Source organism: Aegilops tauschii, chromosome 2 (assembly GCF_002575655.3).
Source record: "Aegilops tauschii subsp. strangulata cultivar AL8/78 chromosome 2, Aet v6.0, whole genome shotgun sequence".
In the NCBI taxonomy this organism is placed as follows: Eukaryota; Viridiplantae; Streptophyta; class Magnoliopsida; order Poales; family Poaceae; genus Aegilops; species Aegilops tauschii.
Window position 1 is genome coordinate 335860216 of NC_053036.3, and position 21351 is coordinate 335881566.

The 21351-nt window shown below is 45.6% G+C and overlaps 1 protein-coding gene across 1 annotated transcript; it reads left to right on the top strand.

The window, feature by feature from the left end:
* The first annotated feature begins 8089 nt into the window (after positions 1-8089).
* On the top strand, positions 8090-21124 carry LOC109786662 (protein root UVB sensitive 1, chloroplastic). Its single transcript, XM_020345236.4, has 7 exons — positions 8090-8962; positions 9059-9334; positions 10338-10394; positions 17927-18125; positions 19854-19960; positions 20219-20392; positions 20469-21124. Exons 1-7 carry the CDS (start codon positions 8126-8128, stop codon positions 20736-20738), a joined length of 1920 nt encoding a protein of 639 aa, XP_020200825.1. The 5' UTR covers positions 8090-8125; the 3' UTR covers positions 20739-21124.
* Positions 21125-21351: the final 227 nt, after the last annotated feature.

Sequence of the window (21351 nt, forward strand, 5' to 3'; positions counted from 1 at the left end):
GGTAATTACCACGTCCGGGTCGTCAGCTGGTGGGGCTGAGCCGGAGGCCTCCGGGTTAACCGACGCTTCGGTCGTTGTCTTGGTAGTCGGGGCAGGGGCTTCAGGCGCCGTATCCATGGGAATGGTGGCCTCGGGGGCGGAGGCAGCTGGCGGCTCTTGAGCCGTCGCCTCCGGCTCAGGCAAGTCTGGCACTCCGGCTGACCTGGTCTTCTTTGCTCTTTTGGTGAGCTTTGCCTGGGCACTGAAAAGGCAGAAGTGTTAGGCATACAAAGAGTAAGTACAGACAGATAATGTAAGGAGATTGTTATTACCCGGGTGCAGCCTTGAAGGCCGGCAGACTTGACTGCATGGAGTCACCCGAAGAGGGGGAGGTCTCCTGATAATTGGAGTCAGAAGAGTTGAGTGGCTGACGGATAACACCCGCCAACGGATGAAAGGGGTATAGGTGAGAAAAAACCTCAGTGCGACGCTTCCTGGTTGCGTCGGGTAACCCGGCGGAGAGGTCGGTGTCTTTGCGGGCCCGGGTGTGACACCGACTTTCGTGAACCTGCTGCTTCAAAAGAAATTGAGGGTCTTGATGAGCTAATGGATGTGAAAAGCTTACTTTCCGGGTTACTCTTCGGACTTTCAGCTGTGGCAAAGGCTCCGAGTCGGAGGAAAGTGACATTACCTCTTCAACCACCGGGTTACTGGCGCCGGTGTCATCCTGTCAATGAGCAAATGTTGATAAGGCGGACAGCAACAAACAACAAATATGGCAAGACTTTAAAGGTTTAAGGATTACCTCTGACTCGGAGCTGTCGCTTAATTGCAGTAGCTCCGAAGCAGTGGGTCTGCTTCCCTTTTTGCGAGGGGCGGCTTTCTTGGCGGCTTTCTTTGCTTTCCGGGCCTTTTTGGCCGCCTCATGGTCATATTTGACCCGCCAGAATTTATCATCAGCCTGAGAGATACAATGATTGATTCTTAAAACGGTTCAGTTGAAGGTTATATGCAGACGAAGATAAGGGTTAAAGTCAGCGGCTTACCGCTGGGGCTGGATTGGTCTTGCAGAAGGGGGCTAGCCCGGTTCTTCCGCAGTCTGCCAAGCTCTCGTTTAGAAGAGCCTTGGTCTCTTCCTCTGCAACGTCTTCTGGAAGATCATTGCGACTGTGCCTCTGCGGGTCATCCTTTCGCCCGGTGTACTCACACATTAAGCCGGGGCGGCGGCTCAATGGGATCACCCGCCAAGAGATCCAAACCCGGACCAGATCAATTCCGTTCAGACCGTTGCCTAGCAGGGCCTTGATCTTATTGATCGTTGGAAGCAGAGGCTGGCGTTCCGCGGCAGTTAGTTTGTCGGATAGCGGATGAGTCGGCTCTAGGCGTGTTGGGCGAAAGCCGGGCAGCGGGTTCTCATCAGCCGGGGACATATCTTGGCAGTATAACCAAGTCATATTCCAGTCCTTAGGGTGGTTCGGCGGCTCTGCGTAAGGGAACAGACAGTCCCTACGCCGCTGGATGGAGATGCCGCCTAATTCCAGACTTGGCCCGTTGGCACACTCATTTTGGCGGTTTAAATAAAACAGCTCTCTGAAGAGCAGCAGACTCGGCTCTTCTCCAAGATACACTTCACAAAAGACTTGGAAGTTGCAGATGTTGGATACGGAGTTGGGTCCTATATCCTGAGGCCGAAGGTCAAAGAAGTTGAGCACGTCCCGGAAGAATTTTGAGCCGGGCGGTGCGAAGCCCCGGCTCATATGGTCCGCAAAGATCACTACCTCCCCGTCCCTCGGCTGTGGTCTTTCTTCTGACGGATCAGGGGCACGGTAGGACATCACTTCCTTCTTGGGCAGATATCCGGACTTAACGAAGTTGGCCAGGGTCTCGTCAGTGACGTTGGATCTCATCCAGTTGCAAGTGATGGGAGCCTTGGGAGGCATGGTGAAGGTTGGTGGTCTATGATAAAGAGAAAAGTGTCCGGGTTAATTGTAAGCCGGAGATTATCATTCAAACTAAGATGGCGGCTTAGGAAGGGGACTAATGATATATATTCAGATACGGTGGGTTATTTAAGCCGCAGGGGGATTCAAAGTAATTTGGTTATCTACGGTTTTACCAGAGTTAAGCCGGAGGATTCTACAGAGCATAGTTCTCTTTAAACCGGAAAAGTTCTATGGCGCATGTTTTCTTTAAACCGGAGATATAAGCCGCCAAGATTCAAGGGCTGCAGTTTTTACTAAGTGTGGTAAAACAGGTTTCACATATTGCAGTAACTTTTTTGGATCAAAATGATCGGGAGAAATGAAAATTTTCTAGACCTAAAAAACAGAGGCAGGAGAAGTTCTTGAGGTTGAACACGGTTCTTATGCAGTAAAGGGAGGGCTTCTTGCAGGTGAAATGGATCTCAAACATCTACCGCAGTGGTTCTACGCAGAGTTAAGATCAAGAGAAGGGTGGTAAAAAACAAAACTACTGCTAGCCGCAACGAACTATGAAGAACTGGAGGAACCCTACTGTAGATCTACTCTACGGGGTGGTGAGAACTTACCGGAGCTGAAGAGGTGCGGGAGTCGCCGCCGTTTGTCTGGTCCGGGTCAGGGTGATGCAGCGGCCAAGGTTGACGAAGGTCGGAGGCGAGACGACGGCGGCGGAGCACGAGTTCGGGCACAGGAGCGACGGCGCGAGGAGGAAGAAAGGGAGCGTGAGAAGAGCACGTTGGGCCGGCCTATTTATAAGGCGAAGTCATAAGTGGGCGCGAGATTCAAGGAGACCACGGCGTGGTTATCTCCTCCTCACGACGCCTCGATTTTCGGAAAGACAGTAAAAGCAAAGATCCGTTGCGGATCTGGCGGAGTAAAAAACGGACTTAATGGAGGATGACGTTACGGCGGATTATCCGGAGTCCAGAGGATGACGTCACTCCGGGTTATGGCCTTCACATGAATGGTAAGCCAGAGATTTTTTCTGTCGGCAGAGTTGAAGATTGACACGAGCCGGCTCAAGTCAATCTGGGGCCTAATGTTGAGGATATAGACCTTAGAGTCACCCGCCAGGAGGGGCCGGGTTACTCGAACGGTCATTGCCAGAAGCCCAGAGCTAAGTTTCAAGATGATGGGCCTGAGATGGGCTGAGACCCGGATATGGCTTAAGGCCCGTAGTTACAATCATTACTATAATAGAGTTTGTAGTATAAGGCAAGTATTGTTTAGAGTCCGAGCCGGACACTCTTATGAGCCAGCCGGGACTCTAAGGGCTGCTGGGCGTCAGCCTCCCTATATAAAGGGACGACCCGGCAGCGGTTTAAGGGCGACAACAATCTCATCGAGAGCCGGGATAGCTATTTAGCTCCCTGGTGATCGTAACCCTAATCAATAACACCTCAAACTGGACGTAGGCTTTTACCTTCACCGTAAGGGGCCGAACCAGTATAAACCTTCGTGTTTCTTGTCCCGCATAACCCCTCCCAGCTTCCTAGTTGCGATGGCTCCACGACTAAGTCCTAGCTCGAGGACATCTGCCGTGACAACTCCACGACACCTTGTTTTGCCATGTTAAATTCCTGTAGCATGTTGTTTTCATGCTCTGAACATTGCTACCTGATGCTGATTTCTGCCATGTCCAGTAATTTCACTAAGTCTGTGAACCTGTTATCTTTTGCACTTTTGCCATGCTTGTTTGAGCTTGTTATGTTGTGATCTAGCCGTAGCTCAGTGTTCATCTTTTGTCAAGCGTCTCCTGTAGATTACTGCCATATGCTTTGTTGCTATGTTGGAGTGTTGTAGCATTGTTACTTGTTGCATTTTAAGTGCTATCATGCTGTTAATCGCAGATTCGTGTCATTCTTGTTTTGCTTGCCTTTTGCAAACCGTGCATCCGTTTCCGGTGATCTTTATATCGATTTCGACCGAAATCATCTCATCTTTCCAGTGGCATGCTTGGTTTGCCAAGTTACTGCCGTGTTCATCATTTTTCTTTCGGAGCACGCATATGCATCGCATATCATATCTTGCATATCATTCATGTATTGCATCATGTTGCTTGTTGCATTTCTCGTGATTGATTGTGGTTTCGTTGCTTATGTTCTTGTTGTGGGTAGAGCCGGGAGACGAGTTCGTGAACGAGGAACCTGTTGAGTACACTTACGAGGATCAAGCTTTCGACAACTCTGAGAACCTTGCAGGCAAGATGACCATACCCTCGAAATCACTTCTATCTTTGCTTTGCTAGTTGTCGCTCTATTGCCATGCTGCGCTACCTACCACTTGCTATATCATGCCTCCCATATTGCCATGTCAGCCTCTAACCACCCTTTCCTAGCAAACCGTTGTTTGGCTATGTTACCGCTTTTGCTCAGCCATTCTTATAGTGTTGCTAGTTGCAGGTGAAGTTGAAGTTTGTTCCATGTTGGAACATGGATATGTTGGGATATCACAATATCTCTTATTTAATTAATGCATCTATATATTTGGTAAAGGGTGGGAGGCTCGGCCTTATGCCAGGTGTTTTGTTCCACTCTTGCCGCCCTAGTTTCTGTCTTACCGGCATTATGTTCCTTGAGTTTGCGTTCCTTACGCGGTCGGGTGATTTATGGGACCCCCTTGACAGTTCGCCTTGAATAAAACTCCTCCAGCAAGGCCCAACCTTGGTTTTACCATTTGCCACCTAAGCCTTTCCCCCGGGTTTTCGCGAGCCCGAGGGTCATCTTTATTTAAACCCCCGGGCCAGTGTTCCTCTTAGTGCTGGTCCAAACTAGAGCCACTTGCAGCGCCACCTTGGGGAAACTCGATGATTGGTTTTAGTTGTACGTAGTGTTCATCCGGTGTGCCCTGAGAACGAGATATGTGCAGCTCCTATCGGGATTTGTCGGCACATTCGGGCGGCTTTGCTGGTCTTGTTTTACCATTGTCGAAATGTCTTGTAAACCGGGATTCCGAGACTGATCGGGTCTTCCTGGGAGAAGGTTTATCCTTCGTTGACCGTGAGAGCTTATGATGGGCTAAGTTGGGACACCCCTGCAGGGTATTATCTTTCGAAAGCCATGCCCGCGGTTATGCGGCAGATGGGAATTTGTTAATATCCGGTTGTAGAGAACTTGTCACTTGACCCAACTAAAATACATCAACCGTGTGTGTAGCCGTGATGGTCTCTTCTCGGCGGAGTCCGGGAAGTGAACACGGTTTGAGTTATGAATGACGTAAGTAGGAGTTCAGGATCACTTCTTGGTCATTACTAGATAACGACCGTTCCGTTGCTTCTCTCCTCGCTCTCATTTGCGTTTGTTAGCCACCATATATGCTTAGTGCCTGCTGCAGCTCCACCTCATTTCACCATCCTTTCCGATAAGCTTAAATAGTCTTGATCTCGCGGGTGTGAGATTGCTGAGTCTTCGTGACTCACAGATTCTACCAAAACAGTTGCAGGTGCCGACGATGCCAGTGCAGATGATGGGATCGATCTCAAGTGGGAGTTCGACGAGGAACGTGGTCGTTACTATGTGTCTTTTCCTGATGATCAGTAGTGGAGCCCAGTTGGGACGATCGGGGATCTAGCATTTGGGGTTATCTTATTTTCATTTGGATCTTGACCGTAGTCGGTCTATGTGTGTATTTTGGATGATGTATGAATTATATTTATGTATTGTGTGAAGTGGCGATTGTAAGCCAACTCTTTATCCCATTCTCGTTCATTACATGGGATTGTGTGAAGATGACCCTTCTTGCGACAAAACCACAATGCGGTTATGCCTCTAAGTCGTGCCTCGACACGTGGGAGATATAGCCGCATCGTGGGCGTTACACGAACATAGTCATCCAATATATTGATCTTTACGTCTCGACCATTTCGAGACTCCTCGTCATGTCCGTGATCACATGCGGGACTCCGAACTACCTTCGGTACATCAAAACACAAAAACTCATAATACAATCGTCATCGAACTTTAAGCGTGCGGACCCTACGGGTTCGAGAACTATGTAGACATGACCGAGACACGTCTCCGGTCAATAACCAATAGCGGAACCTGGATGCTCATATTGGCTCCCACATATTCTACGAAGATCTTTATCGGTCAAACCGCATAACAACATACGTTCTTCCCTTTGTCATCAGTATGTTACTTGCCCGAGATTCGATCGTCGGTATCTCAATACCTAGTTCAATCTCGTTACCGGCAAGTCTCTTTACTCGTTCCGTAACGCATCATCCCGCAACTAACTCATTAGTCACTATGCTTGCAAGGCTTATAGTGATGTGCATTACCGAGTTGGCCCAGAGATACCTCTCCGACAATCGGAGTGACAAATCCTAATCTCGAAATACGCCAACCCAACAAGTACCTTTGGAGACACCTGTAGAGCACCTTTATAATCACCCAGTTACGTTGTGACGTTTGGTAGCACACAAAGTGTTCCTCCGGTAAACGGGAGTTGCATAATCTCATAGTCATAGGAACATGTATAAGTCATGAAGAAAGCAATAGCAGAATACTAAACGATCAAGTGCTAAGCTAACGGAATGGGTCAAGTCAATCACATCATTCTCCTAATGATGTGATCCCGTTAATCAAATGACAACTCATGTCTATGGCTAGGAAACATAACCATCTTTGATCAACGAGCTAGTCAAGTAGATGCATACTAGTGACACTCTGTTTGTCTATGTATTCACACAAGTATTATGTTTCCGGTTAATACCATTCTAGCATGAATAATAAACATTTATCATGATATAAGGAAATAAATAATAACTTTATTATTGCCTCTAGGGCATATCTCCTTCAAACACTCCGTGTTATAACAATTGATTTCACACGATATTATCTCAAAGTATAACAAACAAGTTTGGGTTGATTCAATATGATCGTTCTTATAACATCATACTCTCAATGTTGTTTTAGGACTATCGTTACACTTAAAGACATCCTAAGATCCGAAAAACATGATCACCAATAGCATTTGAGCTAGTTTTAGAGGCGAGATTAGGAATCTTATTATACCATTTGTCATTCCACACGTGCATATGAGTTTTTCACTAAATTGCACATTCCAGGATCATACCAGTTATAATATGGAATATGAACTCTTAATTATCAATGTGAAAATAAAATAATACAATATTATTACCTCTAGGGCATAATTTTCAACAATATGAGGGGCATGTTAAGAAGTCCATCATCATTCTTGAAGCAGTTGTATCACATGATATTTGGATTTGACACGCTTTCTTTCGTATGCACGGGTCTCACAATGACATCAATGTGCTGCAATGATCACCATTGTTTGCTAGGCTGACTGAAGGAAAAACTCCTCCTTGCCACTATATTGTCAATGGGCATGTGTACAACATGGGCAACTATCTGGTCGACGGTATCTATCCTCCATAGGCTACCTTTATGGACACCATCTTTAACTCAGTTGGCCAGAAAAAGTCTCACTTTGCCCAAAGACAAGAAGCAGGAAGAAAGGATGTTGAGAGTGCTTTTGTAGTTCTGGAGGCACGTTTTGCAATTGTTCGTGGACGTGCTAAACAAATCCAGAGACCTTGTGGGAGGTGATGGCGTGTTGTGTAATCATGCACAATATGATCGTGGAGGATGAGGGTAGGGATGCTGCCGCAGATCTTGGATTGAGAACATGGGTAATCCCTTCATAACCAGAATCGGCCATATTTGAAAAGTTTGTTCAAATGCATCAACAAATACGACATTGAGCAACTCATGAGCAAGTGAAGGGATATCTGATTGAGCATCTGTGGGTGACGGTTAAAGGGGACATCAATGTTGGAGTGCAATATTCAAACTTATTTAAATTAGAACTACTGCTACATTTGAACATTTAAAATATTCTAGACTATATATGCGGCTATCTGGGCGCGCGGATGGTAAAAGAAATTGGGGCCGGATGTATACGAACAACGTTTGATGGTCGGCTCCCGCATTAGTATCCGCGGTCTGGACCGGTGTCCGCGGACAGATGCCGGTGCCAATTTGCGGGCCAGCATCGGAGATGCCCTAACTTTTTTTTTGAAAGAGAAGGCAACTCTAACTTCTATAACTCTTAGGCATGTTTCCCCACCATTATAGGCCTGTTCGGCCCTTGTGCATAGTCCAGCCCAATTTCCGCAGCTGAACCTGATACCCTCCCCATCCATGCTATACTTGAAAACTCCAAGCCGCCGGCGCCGGCCGCCTCTCTGGTCCCTCCTAGACACCTCCGTCCCGTCGTCCCAACCCCGCCTCTCACCAAACCATTCCTCCTTGATGTCCTCGTCTCAATCTCTCATCCTCCTCCTCACCTCCCCTCTCCCCCCGCCTCCTCGTGTCGTCGCCGCCATCCCACCATCCTCGCGCCCCACCACCGCTAGCCGCTTCCGCCACCTCCCGCGCCTCACCGCCAATCTCTGCCTTCCGCCACTCGCGACCTCCGCTTCCGGCGGATTCGGGGATGGCAATTTCCCCGGTGGGGATGGGGGTGGCGGAGGAGGAGGAGGAGGGGGTTGGTGGCAAGGCGGGAGAGGAGACCCTCCCGACAAGCCCGGAGACGGGTGGCGACGGTGGCTTCAGTCCCTCCACCCCGAGCTCTTCCTCCTGTTCCTGCTCCTCCAGTCGGACGCCTTCGCTTCCATCCCATCCGCCCTCGCCGATGCCCTCGGAGCAACCGGCGGCGACGGCGGTAGCGTTTGGGAGGTGAGGGGCAGTGCGCGTACGCTGCTCGTACCCAACCCGACCGGAACCTCATACCTCGTTGCGGGAGACGATAAGCGGAAGCAAGAAGAGGGGATGGAAAAGACGGGGGCTGGCCCTGCTAATTTGGCCGCACTGCGGAGGCAACTCGAACGGTCATGGCGGCGGTGCACTGATGTTGCTCTTCAGTTGCTGCTACCTGATGGATACCCGCACAGCGTGAGCAGCGACTATCTGCACTACTCGCTGTGGCGGGGCGTGCAAGGTGTTGCTAGCCAGATCAGCGGCGTGCTCTCTACGCAGGTATCGTTCGTAAACGCGTGTGTTAATTATGTATGTGCAATTCTCAGTCCGCCAGGTAAAATTTAGCATTTCTATCGGGTGAACTGTACTCCGCAGGCGTTGCTGTACGCAGTTGGTTTGGGTAAAGGAGCGATCCCGACGGCCGCTGCAGTGAATTGGGTGCTGAAAGATGGGCTTGGTTACTTGAGCAAGATACTCTTGTCGAAATTTGGGCGACATTTTGATGTGAACCCGAAGGGATGGCGGCTGTTTGCAGATCTTCTGGAGAACACAGCTTATGGGCTGGAGATTTTGACTCCGGTATTTCCTCACCTGTTTGTTCCCATTGGCGCAGCCGCTGGAGCTGGCCGATCGGCAGCTGCTCTAATACAGGTCAGGACTCAGGACTGTTACTTCTGGTATGGGTTATCGGATTATCAGAGTTACAATGTTCCTAACCTGTGCATTGCACTGGGTAAACCATCACCCTATTTTCTCCATCCAATTCAATCTGGATCCGTGAACACAACTGCTTATAAAAGTGGTGACCGAATAAATTTTACAGTCTAGAACATGCTATTAACTTTTATCACAAACTAAGACTACACAAATATCTCTCTAGATCCAGTATGCACATGTAAATAAACAACTGATTTCACATGCTTTGAACAAGCATTCCCTCTGGCAACTTATACATTATATTTCATATTTCCCATACTACATGAACAGTCTAATTTTTACAACAGTATGCGGGTCAATTCTAGCCTTCTGCTATACTGAAATGTGATTTTCACGTTTAAAAAAAAAGTAATATTCCCTCTATTCCTGATTTGCATGCGGACCAGGACACATGTAGAAGAGACTGCATTATCCCTCTTCATTAACGCACTTGTTACTCTTGAATGGTGTGTGTTGCTCTACCTCCCAGAGTCATAAGTGGCACTGGAGGTAGTCAAAGGACGTGGTATAGAAAATAAGCATACCCAGCATTACATGATATTACTACTACTGTTCCTATTCATATGTCTCAAACTTGGCATCCTGAACAAGTTACTTCCGTTTATAATAGTGCCGAATTGCATATCAAATTATATGATTGAAGTATTTACTAGCCATTTATCTGTGTGGTCAAATTAAGTGAAACAAATAATTATTGTGCAGTGTTATATACTATATAACATACTCCCTCCGTCCCAAAATTCTTGTCCCAGATTTGTCTAGATACGGATGTATCTAACACTAAAACGTAACTAGATACATCCGTATTTAGACAAATCTAAGACAAGAATTTTGGGACGGAGGGAGTACTATGTATTATTTCCTAATAAGCCGATGTTATTAATTTAGTTCTAGAAACCCTCTTTTGATAAACAGCTTCTACCATTTTTGTGTGTAGGCTGCCACAAGAAGTTGTTTCTTTGCTGGCTTTGCTGTCCAGAGAAACTTTGCTGAGGTGAAGTCTATATCCTTTTTTTTTCTGAACAATTTTCACCGAACACTTGTTTTGACTTGTCTATGTAAATGTTTCTCTTAATGTATCAGTCCTCAGACCATTAGATTATCGTATGTAAGCTGATGCCTCACAGTGCCATAGCAATTGGCCCGCAAAAGTGTTACGTAGCACAGGATGCCTGTTATCTCTTGGTTCATTTTACATTTGATATATTTTGTTGCTTAGAAAAGCATCTTTTAGGATTTGAGTTAGGTTCAGGATCTCATCTCAAGTTGGTTTCTTACTTTGTCCATATTGGATTGTGAGACAAAGAGTTTGAATCATACGGGATAAGTGAAGCCACGCCTAGGGAAACCTACGCACTTTAACTTATGAAATGAAAATATAATCAGTTTTCTCTCCCCAGAAGTCTTCTCTATCATCTATAGCCTATTTCCCTAAATCTAGTATCTCAAACTCCTTTAAAGGGTGCAAGCACTGATATATGTTACTCAGCATTTGCTAATTACTGTCTCAACTAACACTCATGATGATACCTATCTAATTAACACTCTTTTAATGTCTCAACTAACACTCATTTACTAATTAGGTAGTCAATGCTGTATGTCTGCCTGTACCCCCTCGCCACAAGCCTTGCTTTGTACCTTTCAACCTTTCCTTTTGCATTCTGCTTCACAGTGTATACCCACTTGCAGCTGACTGCCTTCTTTCCTGTTGGAAGGGGTGTTAGTACCCATGTCTTGTTCATACACACAGCCTCCAGCTCTTCCACCATGGCCACCCGTGACTTTGAGTCCTCCTTTGCTTTCTTCCAGTCAGTCAGAATTGACAGAGATTGGAAAGAAGCAACAAATGCTTTGTGGGCTGGAGATAATGCTTCATAGGAAACATAATTTCCAATATCATTGTCATCTAACCCATACCGTTTCTCTGGTATCCTTGCTGTTGCTCGAGTAGTTCTCCTCAAAGCAATTTTCCCTTTAGTTGACCTTTCAGCCTGATCTCCGTCAGAGGAACGTCAGTACTACCCTGTTGTTCTTTAGTGGCTGATCTAATTGCTCCCCTTGATGTGCAACACCATCACCTCGCTTCCGTGAATACACCTTTAGCTGCTCCTGTTGCTCTGGTGGACACCTTGGCACACTACCAATCTGAGCTGGTGCATGCTTTCGTGAATACACCTTTAGCTGCTCCTCTTGCTTCACTGTCCACCTTGGCACACGACCATTCTTTGCCGTTGTGCCAACCTGCACATCACTGATGGAAGTCGATGCTTGTATCACAGGATCCACATGAGTTACTAAAGGTGACTGTTGCAACTGCATGTGTGTTCTACACTCTCCCCTCTTGACCAATCTCCGGAGGGAGACATTGGTCAAGTTTTTGAAACATGACACTGAGATCATTTTTCTCATCATATAAGGATTCCGATTCATGAAAAGTAACATCCTTGCTCACAAAGGTTCACCTCTCAGACGGACTCCAACATTTTACCCTCTTTGTCCTGAAGAATACCCAATAAAGATACACTTGATTGTCAATTTGTTGACTGATGGCCTATGATTACGAACAAAGCAAGTGCAACCAAACACACCTTGGGAGGAATAGGGAATTTATTTTCGGTGAAAATCAACTCACACGGTGATTTCATACCTATCAACCGGGATGGTGTGCGGTTGATCAAGAAGGTGGCCATCATGACAGCTTCGCTCCACAGGAACTTGAGCACATTCATGGTGAACATCAATGCTCGGGCCACCTCCAATAGGTGGCGATTTTCCTCTCTGCCACCCCATTCTGAAGTGTCCGGACAAGATGTTTGATGCAGGATGCCCTTGTCCGGCATGGAGGCACCAATGGCCTTGTTAACATACCCAGTGCCATTGTCAGATCTGAGTGCTTGAATTTTCACATCAAATTGACTTGGAACAAGTGCATAAAAAACTTTGAAACACTGAAACACTTCATCTTTATGTTTTAGAAGATAGACCCAAGTCATCCGAGAATGGCAACCAATGAACGTAACGATATACTTCATACCACTAACAGATAACACTGGACATGTCCATACATCAGAGTGGATTAACACAAAAGGAGATATGCTCCTGATCCCCTTATTCAACATATGAGTTTCTGGTATATTTAACAAACTCACACGGATCACAATGCAGCTTGCTCTTGTCCACACCACTCATTACATCAGGAAATACTTGATACATTTTGTCAAAAGATGTCCCATCCTACAATGATAGATCAGGGCTCTAGTTTCCTTATCCCCAGCAACTGCAGCTAGCATGTGCATTCCCTCCTGGTCCATCATGCTGCGGTCCATGTACCACAACCCCCTACGACTCGTTCCATTTCCAAGACTCCTGCCTGTCGATCTCTCCTGGATCAAGAACACAACAACAACAAAGCCTTTAGTCCCAAACAAGTTGGGGTAGGCTAGAGCTGAAACCCATAAGATCTCGCAACCAACACATGGTTCTGCCACATGGATAGCAAGCTTCCACGCACTCCTGTCCATGGCGGCTAGTTCTTTGGTGATACTCCAGTCCTTTAGATCTCTCTTTATGGACTCCTCCCATGTCAAGTTCGGTTTACCCCGACCTCTCTTGACATCATCAGCACGCTTTAGCCATCCGCTATGCACTGGAGCTTCTGGAGGCCGGCGCTGAATATGCCCAAACCATTTAAGGCGATGTTGGACAAGCTTCTCTTCAATCGGTGCTACCCCAACTCTATCCTGTATATCATCATTCCGGACCCTGTCCTTCCTTGTGTGGCCACACATCCATCTCAACATGCGCATCTCCGCTACACCTAACCGTTGAGCATGTCGTCTTTTAGTCGGCCATCACTAAGTGCCATACAACATTGCGGGTCGAATAGCCGTCCTATAGAACCTGCCTTTTAGCTTTTGTGGCACTCTCTTGTCACAGAGAACGCCAGAAGCTTGGCCCCACTTCATCCATCCGGCTTTGGTTCGATGGTTTACATCTTCATCGATATTCCCATCCTTCTGCAGCATTGACCCCAAATATCGAAAGGTGTCCTTCTGAGGCACCACCTGCCCATCAAGGCTAACCTCCTCCTTCTCGTGCCTAGTAGTACTGAAACCGCAACACACGTACTCGGTTTTAGTTCTACTAAGACTAAAACCTTTTGATTCCAAGGTTTGTCTCCATAGCTCTAACTTTCTATGAACCCTCGTCCGACTATCATCGACTAGCACCACATCATCCGCAAAGAGCATACACCATGGGATATCTCCGTGTATATCCCTTGTGACCTCATCCATCACCAAAGTAAAAGATAAGGGCTCAAAGCTGACCCCTGGTGCAGTTGTATTTTAATCGGGAAGACATCAGTGTCGCCATCACTTGTTCGAACATTTGTCACAACATTATCGTACATGTCCTTGACGAGGGTAATGTACTTTGTTAGGACTTTGTGTTTCTCCAAGGCCCACAACATGGCATTATGTGTTATCTTATCGTAGGTCTTCTCCAAGTCAATGAACACCATATGCAGGTCCTTCTTTTGCTCCTTGTATCTTTTCATAAGTTGTCGTACCAAGAAAATGGCTTCCATGGTCGACCTCCCAGGCATGAAACCAAACATTCTTTTGTTCACGCTTGTCATTCTTCTTAAGCTTTGCTCAATCTCTCTCTCATATCTTCATTGTATGGCTCATTAGCTTAATTCCATAGTAGTTAGTACAACTTTGAACATCCCCCCTGTTCTTGAATATTGGTACTAATATACTCCGTGTTCATTCTTCTGGCATCTTGTTTGCACCAAAAAATGAGGTTGAAACGCTTAGTTAGCCATACTATCACTATGTCTCTGAGGCCTCTCCACACCTCAATGGGGATACAATTAGGACCATCGCCTTGCCCCCTTCCATCCTTTTTAAAGCCTCCTTGACCTCAGATTCCTGAATCCGCCGCACAAAACGCCTGCTGTCATCAAAGGAGTCGTCCAGTCAATGGTAGAGCTCTCATTCTCCCCATTGAACAGCGTGTCAAAGTACTCCCGCCATCTATGCTTAATCTCCTCGTCCTTCACCAGGAGTTGGTTTGCTCCGTCCTTGATGCATTTGACTTGGTCGACATCCCTCGTCTTCCTCTTTTGGATCTTGGCCATCTTATAGATGTCCCTTTTGCCTTCCTTCGTGTCTAAGCGCTGGTAGAGGTCCTCATATCCCGAGCCCTTGCTTCACTCACAGCTTGCTTTGCGGCCTTTTTTGCCACCTTGTACTTCTCTATGTTGTCTACACTCTTATCTAGGTATATGCATCTGAGAAAATCTTTCTTCTCCTTAATAGTCTTTTGGACATCATCGTTCCACCACCATGTGTCTTTAGCTTCGCTTCTACTTCCCCTAGACACTCCAAACTCCTCTGAGGCCACCTTACGAATGCAAGTCGCCATCTTCATTCACATATTGCCTACATCACCTCCTTCCTCCCAAGGGCACTCCTTAATGACGCCCTCTTTGAACGCCTGAGCTACCTCCCCCTTGAGCTTCCACCACTACGTTCTAGCGACTTTGGCCCGCTGGATACGAATCCGAAAGCAGAAATCAGCCACCACAAGCATATGCTGGGGGACAACACTATCCAGTTATCACCTTACAATCTAGGCAAGCACGCCTATCTCCTCTTCTCAAGAGGATGAAATCAATCTGGCTAGAGTGTTGACCACTACTAAAAGGCACTAGATGTGATTCTCCCTTTCTAAAGAGGGTGTTACCTACGATCATGTTGTAGGCCAGAGCAAAGCTTAAGACATCCTCTTCTTGATTCCTGATACCATAGCGAAAGCCCCTATGCACTCCTCCAACCTGTGTTAGATGTACCCAAGTGGCATTGAGGTCTCCTCCTATGAAGAGCTTCTGGCCAATAGGTGCACTCCTAACCATGTCCTCCAGGCTACCTCTTGGTGTTCTCATTGTGGCCTACTTGTGGGGCATACGCACTGATAACATTGATAACCAAGTCCTCAACTACTAGCTTGACCAAGATAATCTGACTCTTGACGTCTACCACTCCATACTTGAGGGCATACGCGCTGATAACATTGAGAAGTAAGTCCCCGACTACCAGCTTGACCAAGATAATCCAACTCTTGACGTCTACCACTTCGTACTTGAGGCTCTTGTTGATCAAGATGCCTACTCCATTTCCGTTTACAGTCGTCCCCGTGTACCACAGCTTGAAGCCGGTATCCTCCACCTCCTTCGCCTTCTGTCCCCTCCATTTGGTTTCTTGGACACAAAGGATATCAACACCTCTCCTCACCGTTGTATCAACTAGCTTACGAACTTACCTGTCGGGGATCAAGAACACCAAGTTGTCAACTATTATTCGGCAATCAATTTGGTCAACCAAAGCACTCAAGGACACTAAGTTCATGAGAAAAGCTGGCACGTGCAACACCCTGCGATGGGCTGGGCTGTGCCATCTGCTGTGTGAATGTTTTTCTGATGTGCGAGGGAGTGTGGAACATAAGATTTAAACTCATTAAAGTCTCCAGTAACATGATGTGATGCTCCAGAATCAAGCGCCCATTCCGAGTTTATTTTATGGGCTGCTATTGATGCGTGTTCAATGTTACCTTCATTTGTATCGACAAAGTTGGCATAGTTGGTAGCAGTCCTCCTGCATGCTGCCTCCCTTCAGCTGAAGCAGCCACATTTGCCTTGAGAGCATTCCAAGAATTGCCACTCCCATTTCGACCACGACTCCCATTCCGACCACCTCGCTGCTACTGCCACCACTGTATCCTCGTCCTCTGCCTCTTTTGGCCAGTGCAGAAACGGCTGATATGCCCTGTTTGACGACAATTATAACACTTCCCAGATTCATTGACATCTCCTCTTCTCGACTGCAGGCGTACCCCTTCTTGGGATATCGCAGTGGCCTCATCAAGGGACACAAGCGTCGGCTGTTGTAGTAGCACATGTTTGCTCTCAAAACCTTGATCTAGACCTTTGAGAAATTGCATCACACGCTTACGCCCAACCCAATTCCTGGCAATTTCCATGGATTCTGCATGTGGAAGCTCAAGGGGATCACACTGATTCAGATCTGCTCAAAAAATTTGCAGCTCGTTCACATACACTATCATGCTTCTGTCACCTCGACGAACAGCGTGGATCTTGTCTTCAATTTGAGACATGGGCATCAAATTGCCCTTACCGGAATGAATACCTCATGGACAGCAGGCTCCACACAGGAGAAGCATTCGGCAATGCCTCAACAGACACTGTAATCGCTGGAATCAGGGAGTTTAACATTCAGGCTAATATCAGGGAGTCAGTAACACTCCACGTCTTTCATTCTGAGCTCTCCTTGTCAGCCAGTTCTTCAGCTGTTCCAAGAACATACCCTGTCAGGCCCCTTGTCTTCAAGATCAACAAGGTCTGCCTCGACAGGTAGCTGCTCACACCGTTCAGCTTGACATCATTTTGCATGAGCTCAAGCTTGAATCCCTGATCTGCTTGAGGCACAACAATTCTGCTACCTGGAGGAGTTGACCCCTCAGCAGCCTTCACAGCCATGAATTGTGCAAGTTTCTCTATAGCAGTGGTAAGTTCAGTCCCCATGACTGCCTCCACCTCTTCTTCTCCTAGCTGTGCCACCTCCAGTGCTGTGTCTCCTTCCTCTGCAATCAGCAGCCACTAAGCTGTGAGAACCTTTCTTCTACGCGCGCTAGCACCATGAACCTAGCCACCAACTCCAGCAGCCCAGCAGCAGCAGCTCCAGTCACACTCCATCTTCTTCTCAACTAGCACCAACTCTAGCAGTTCAGCAGCAGCAGCAAGCAGTGGCAGCCTCCTTCTCCTCAAACAGCAGCACTTCCCCACTATTTTTCTTCTACAATCAGCGCACACGCACGCACACACAGCAACTCCAGCAAGCAGCAGAGTAGCACGCACCACACAGCATCAGCTCTGCGCCCAGACCCGCCGCCTCCTTGCTGCAAGCTCCCGCAGCTTCTTCTCGCCTGAGCCGGCGGCGCCGCCTCGCTGCACTTCGCCTCCAGCCGCTCACCCTGTCTTCTCGCCGGACTACACCACCGGCGCTGCCGCCGTCCCTGCAGCCTTGTCTGATACCATGTTGCGAGAGAGAGGAACGCACCTCGTGCTGTTGTTTCTGGTATGGAGCGGTGCATCTGACCAGACATGGTCTGGCTCCTCTTCTAGGTCACTGGACCGTGCCTGGGCCTTATGGGCCGGATGGAACATGGGCTCACATCCAACATTGTATGGTGTGCGCATGCATAATTTTTGATATTGTTTGGATGGCAAAGAGTTGTCAACCGCACCTTGCAGTGGCATCAGTACAACTGGGTAGTACTATTTTCTTTATTGGATGCACTTCTGCCATTTTTATGTTATAAAGGAACTACCCGTGTGACCTTTACCTCTTAAGATACTAGAATGTAGTCAATACTCAATGAAATATCTGTGACTCACTTCATATTTTCACCTGAGCGACTGAAATCAATTGAGTTATATTTTAGGTCATTGCAAAGGGTGAAGCGCAGGGAATGGTTAGCAAGTTTGTTGGCATAATGCTTGGCATAGCGTTAGCTAACCAAATTGGCTCATCAGTACCACTGGCTCTTATTTCATTTGCTGGTGTTACTGTAGTTCACATGTATTGCAACCTTAAGTCTTATCAATCAATTCAGCTGAGGACGCTGAATCCTTACCGTGCAAGTAAGTTTGCTTTCTCCTCTGCTGCCATCCTAGCCCTGAATCCTCCTATGGCACATCTTTCTGTGACTAGAACTTAAAATGGTTAGGTAGATAAATCAGTATATTTGTGATGGATAAAAATGTCAGGACTAAATTGAACTAGGCAAAGATCCACAGTTAGTTTAATGTCCATATTTTTGGCAAATATTGAAATTTAATTTGCGACAACGTATTTCATGCAATTTTGTCAATTTCAAGGTAAGTGATTCTGATGGAAGAGGAAGACAAAACCAAAATTCGGGCCGGCAGTGGCAGCATAAACTGGCCAATCTTGACAAGTTGATAAATGATAGGAATATGACTGCCTGACATATACCATGATGCTGCTCCTTTTAGACATGTTGTTTCATCAATGTGACTTAAGTACATTTTAAAAGAGAAGTTATTTTAAAATATAAAATACTTCTAAAAATACAAGAATATATATTTATATTTCAAGAACATCCAGGAGAGCTGCCTGCAAATTTGTAGCAGGATAGATCTTTGGTACAAGTTCAAAGATCATAGCCAGGAGGAACTGACCCAATAAAATAGGGTTTTTATCATTACTGCCACTAGTTGTGTCCCACTACTCAGTTTTGCCATTAGAAGTTACAACTGCTAAAAAATGCCATCGTTCCATGAGATGCTTCTTCGAAAATGCCATTAGACACCTAAAAAATGACATTGTTCCATTTGATGTTTGCTCAAAAATGCCATTAAACATTGTTATTGTCAAGTCAAACCTGTTAACCATGTTATATGACCAGAATACCCCTAGACCCACATGTTAATTCTCTATCTCACAATGATAAGTGTGGGCCCCATTTGTCAGGAGTAAGCAAGCGAATAATTTTAGAGGAAAATAAGGATGCTGTTGGGGATCGAGTGGGACCCACACTTTATCGTAGTGAGATAGAGGGAGAGCTGACATGTTAGTTCATGGGTATTTTGGTCATATAACATGGTAAACGGGATTTGAGCTAACAGTAATGGTGTCTAGTGGCACTTTTGAGCATGCGCCTAACGGAGCGATGGCATGTTTGAGCAGTTGAAACTCCTGGTGGCAAAACTGAGTAGTGGGACACAACTAGTGGCATAAATGATAAAAACCCAATTAAATATTTTTGCTGGAATTTTTTGTCTATAAGATATGCAAAGAGCTGGGAAATCCACTAATTAGTCTTGTAGAATTGCTTGCAATTACTCTGCTGAGTTTATCACCTCTTCTCTGAAATATGGAATATAAAATGTTCAGAATGAGATAACAGCTTAACAGAGACTGTCCAATTGATGGTTGAATTTGAAAATAACACACGAAGTACATTCTTATCTCTATTGTATGGTGAGAATCTTTCATGAAGAATATTAATTTTTTGGTTTGTGTACACCCAGTGTTGGAGGAAAATGTAGATTTTTAAGGTATAAATTTCGCCCTCTTGATGAATTTACTATAAATTTTAGCGTTAGAAAATTAATTATGATTTCTTATGATGCTTTCCATAGATAACATTATTTTTTGTTACTCCCACATTTTGGGTTTAGATTTAATGGCACATTGCGTTTTCTCCTACTTTTTACATGTCTAACAAACATGCTAGCATACATTTAGCTCAAGCACGTGCCTGTGTAATGTTTTTCTTTGGCATTCAACACTGTTCAAGGATGTCTTTACTCTTTAAGCATTTGCTCAATTATTATTTTCTGTAGGTTTGGTATTTAGTGAATATTTATTAAGTGGACAAGTTCCTTCAGTCAAAGAGGTTAACGATAAGGAGCCACTTTTTCCGAATTTATCCATGGGTGCTCAAGTTAAAGTAAGTCAAGAATACTTCTTACTATTCATCGCTGACCTTTTTTTTAGAAAATAAAGTTAGGAGGCATGGTCTACATTTGCTCGGTCATGTCCAAGTATCGTGGCTTTTCTTGTTGGAGTTAGTTATAATTACTTAACCAGTTCTTTTTATTGAGAATAGTAAAGTAGTTTAATTGTAGGTGTTTGATTCGAAGAATGATTTCCTGCTTCATTTAATTTCATTCCTCACTATCTTTGGTTTCTTTGATTTGTTTGCCAGCAAAGTGAGATTTTGTCAGCAGAAGCAAAAGATGCTGCAGATACAATCTATCGACGGTTACAATTGGGTTCTAAGCTTAGTGAAATAATTGAGAACAAGGAAGATGCATATGCACTGTTTGACTTGTACAAAAATGAGCAATACCTTCTTACTGATTACAAGGGGAAATTTTGTGTGAGTTCATCTTGATGCAACTATTTCCTAACTTTGATTCTGTTATAATAATTAACATATTACCTGTCATTTGTAGGTTGTTCTTAAAGAGGGATCTTCCCCAGAAGACATGCTCAAATCTGTATTCCATGTTAACTATCTGTACTGGTTAGAGAAATATATGGGTTTCAAACCATTCAATGTTGCCTCCGAGTGTAGACCAGGTGGAAGGCTTGAAGCATCACTGGATTATGTTCAGAGGGAGTTTAGACATGTCAAGCATGATGGTTCAAATTGTGGCTGGGTGATGGATGGTCTGATTGCTAGACCCTTGCCTGTAAGAATACATGTTGGCGATGTTCCTTGATAGGAATCCTCGACTCATTTTGCCCACAGCTACGCTTATTAGAATTGTACAGCCTCTTATTCTTTGATAAATTCAGGGACACAAGGTAGCGCAAAGCCGATTGGTTCTTCCATTGTATGGGGTAAGTTCATGAACTAGCAGTCATCAGTCTGAGTGGCCAGAATAAGCTGCAAAGTTCATTATCTGGTTGTTATCATAAGGCTGTAGCTGGTATATCTTTGGTCTTGTTTCTTCCGAGATTTTTGTTCTCCTTTTGTTATTTGTTGACTTTTGAAGCTTGTAGTGGCTGGTCAGAAAAATAAGTGCACTTGGCTGTGCTTGAGACAGATCTTAGTGGTGGTTGGCTAGTTGTGAATAATAAAGCATGCATCACATCATTGTTGTTATTTTCTGGCATTGGTTGTCACTCCTTGATGCAGAGCTTACTCTGGGATTTCAAAGTATGCCGGAGGCTGCCTGAGTTTATATATACAAATACAGAATCTGAGGCGAGAATCTATTCAATTTTGCTCAGACCTGTTGTATTCCCTTTTTCTGAATATAATGTATATGCTGAATATTGCTTTTCTGGTTTGCCCTGTTGGTTGTATGAATTTTGGTTCATTGTATTCAC

What these genes read in the sequence shown, in the direction of transcription:
- LOC109786662 (XM_020345236.4), top strand. Translation starts at nt 8,126, where the DNA reads ATGCTATACTTGAAAACTCCAAGCCGCCGGCGCCGGCCGCCTCTCTGG. An exon ending in GCTGAATCCTTACCGTGCAA is followed by an intron (nt 18,126 to 19,853) that starts GTAAGTTTGCTT and finishes TATTTTCTGTAG; the next exon opens with GTTTGGTATTTAGTGAATAT. An exon ending in CCATGGGTGCTCAAGTTAAA is followed by an intron (nt 19,961 to 20,218) that starts GTAAGTCAAGAA and finishes TTTGTTTGCCAG; the next exon opens with CAAAGTGAGATTTTGTCAGC.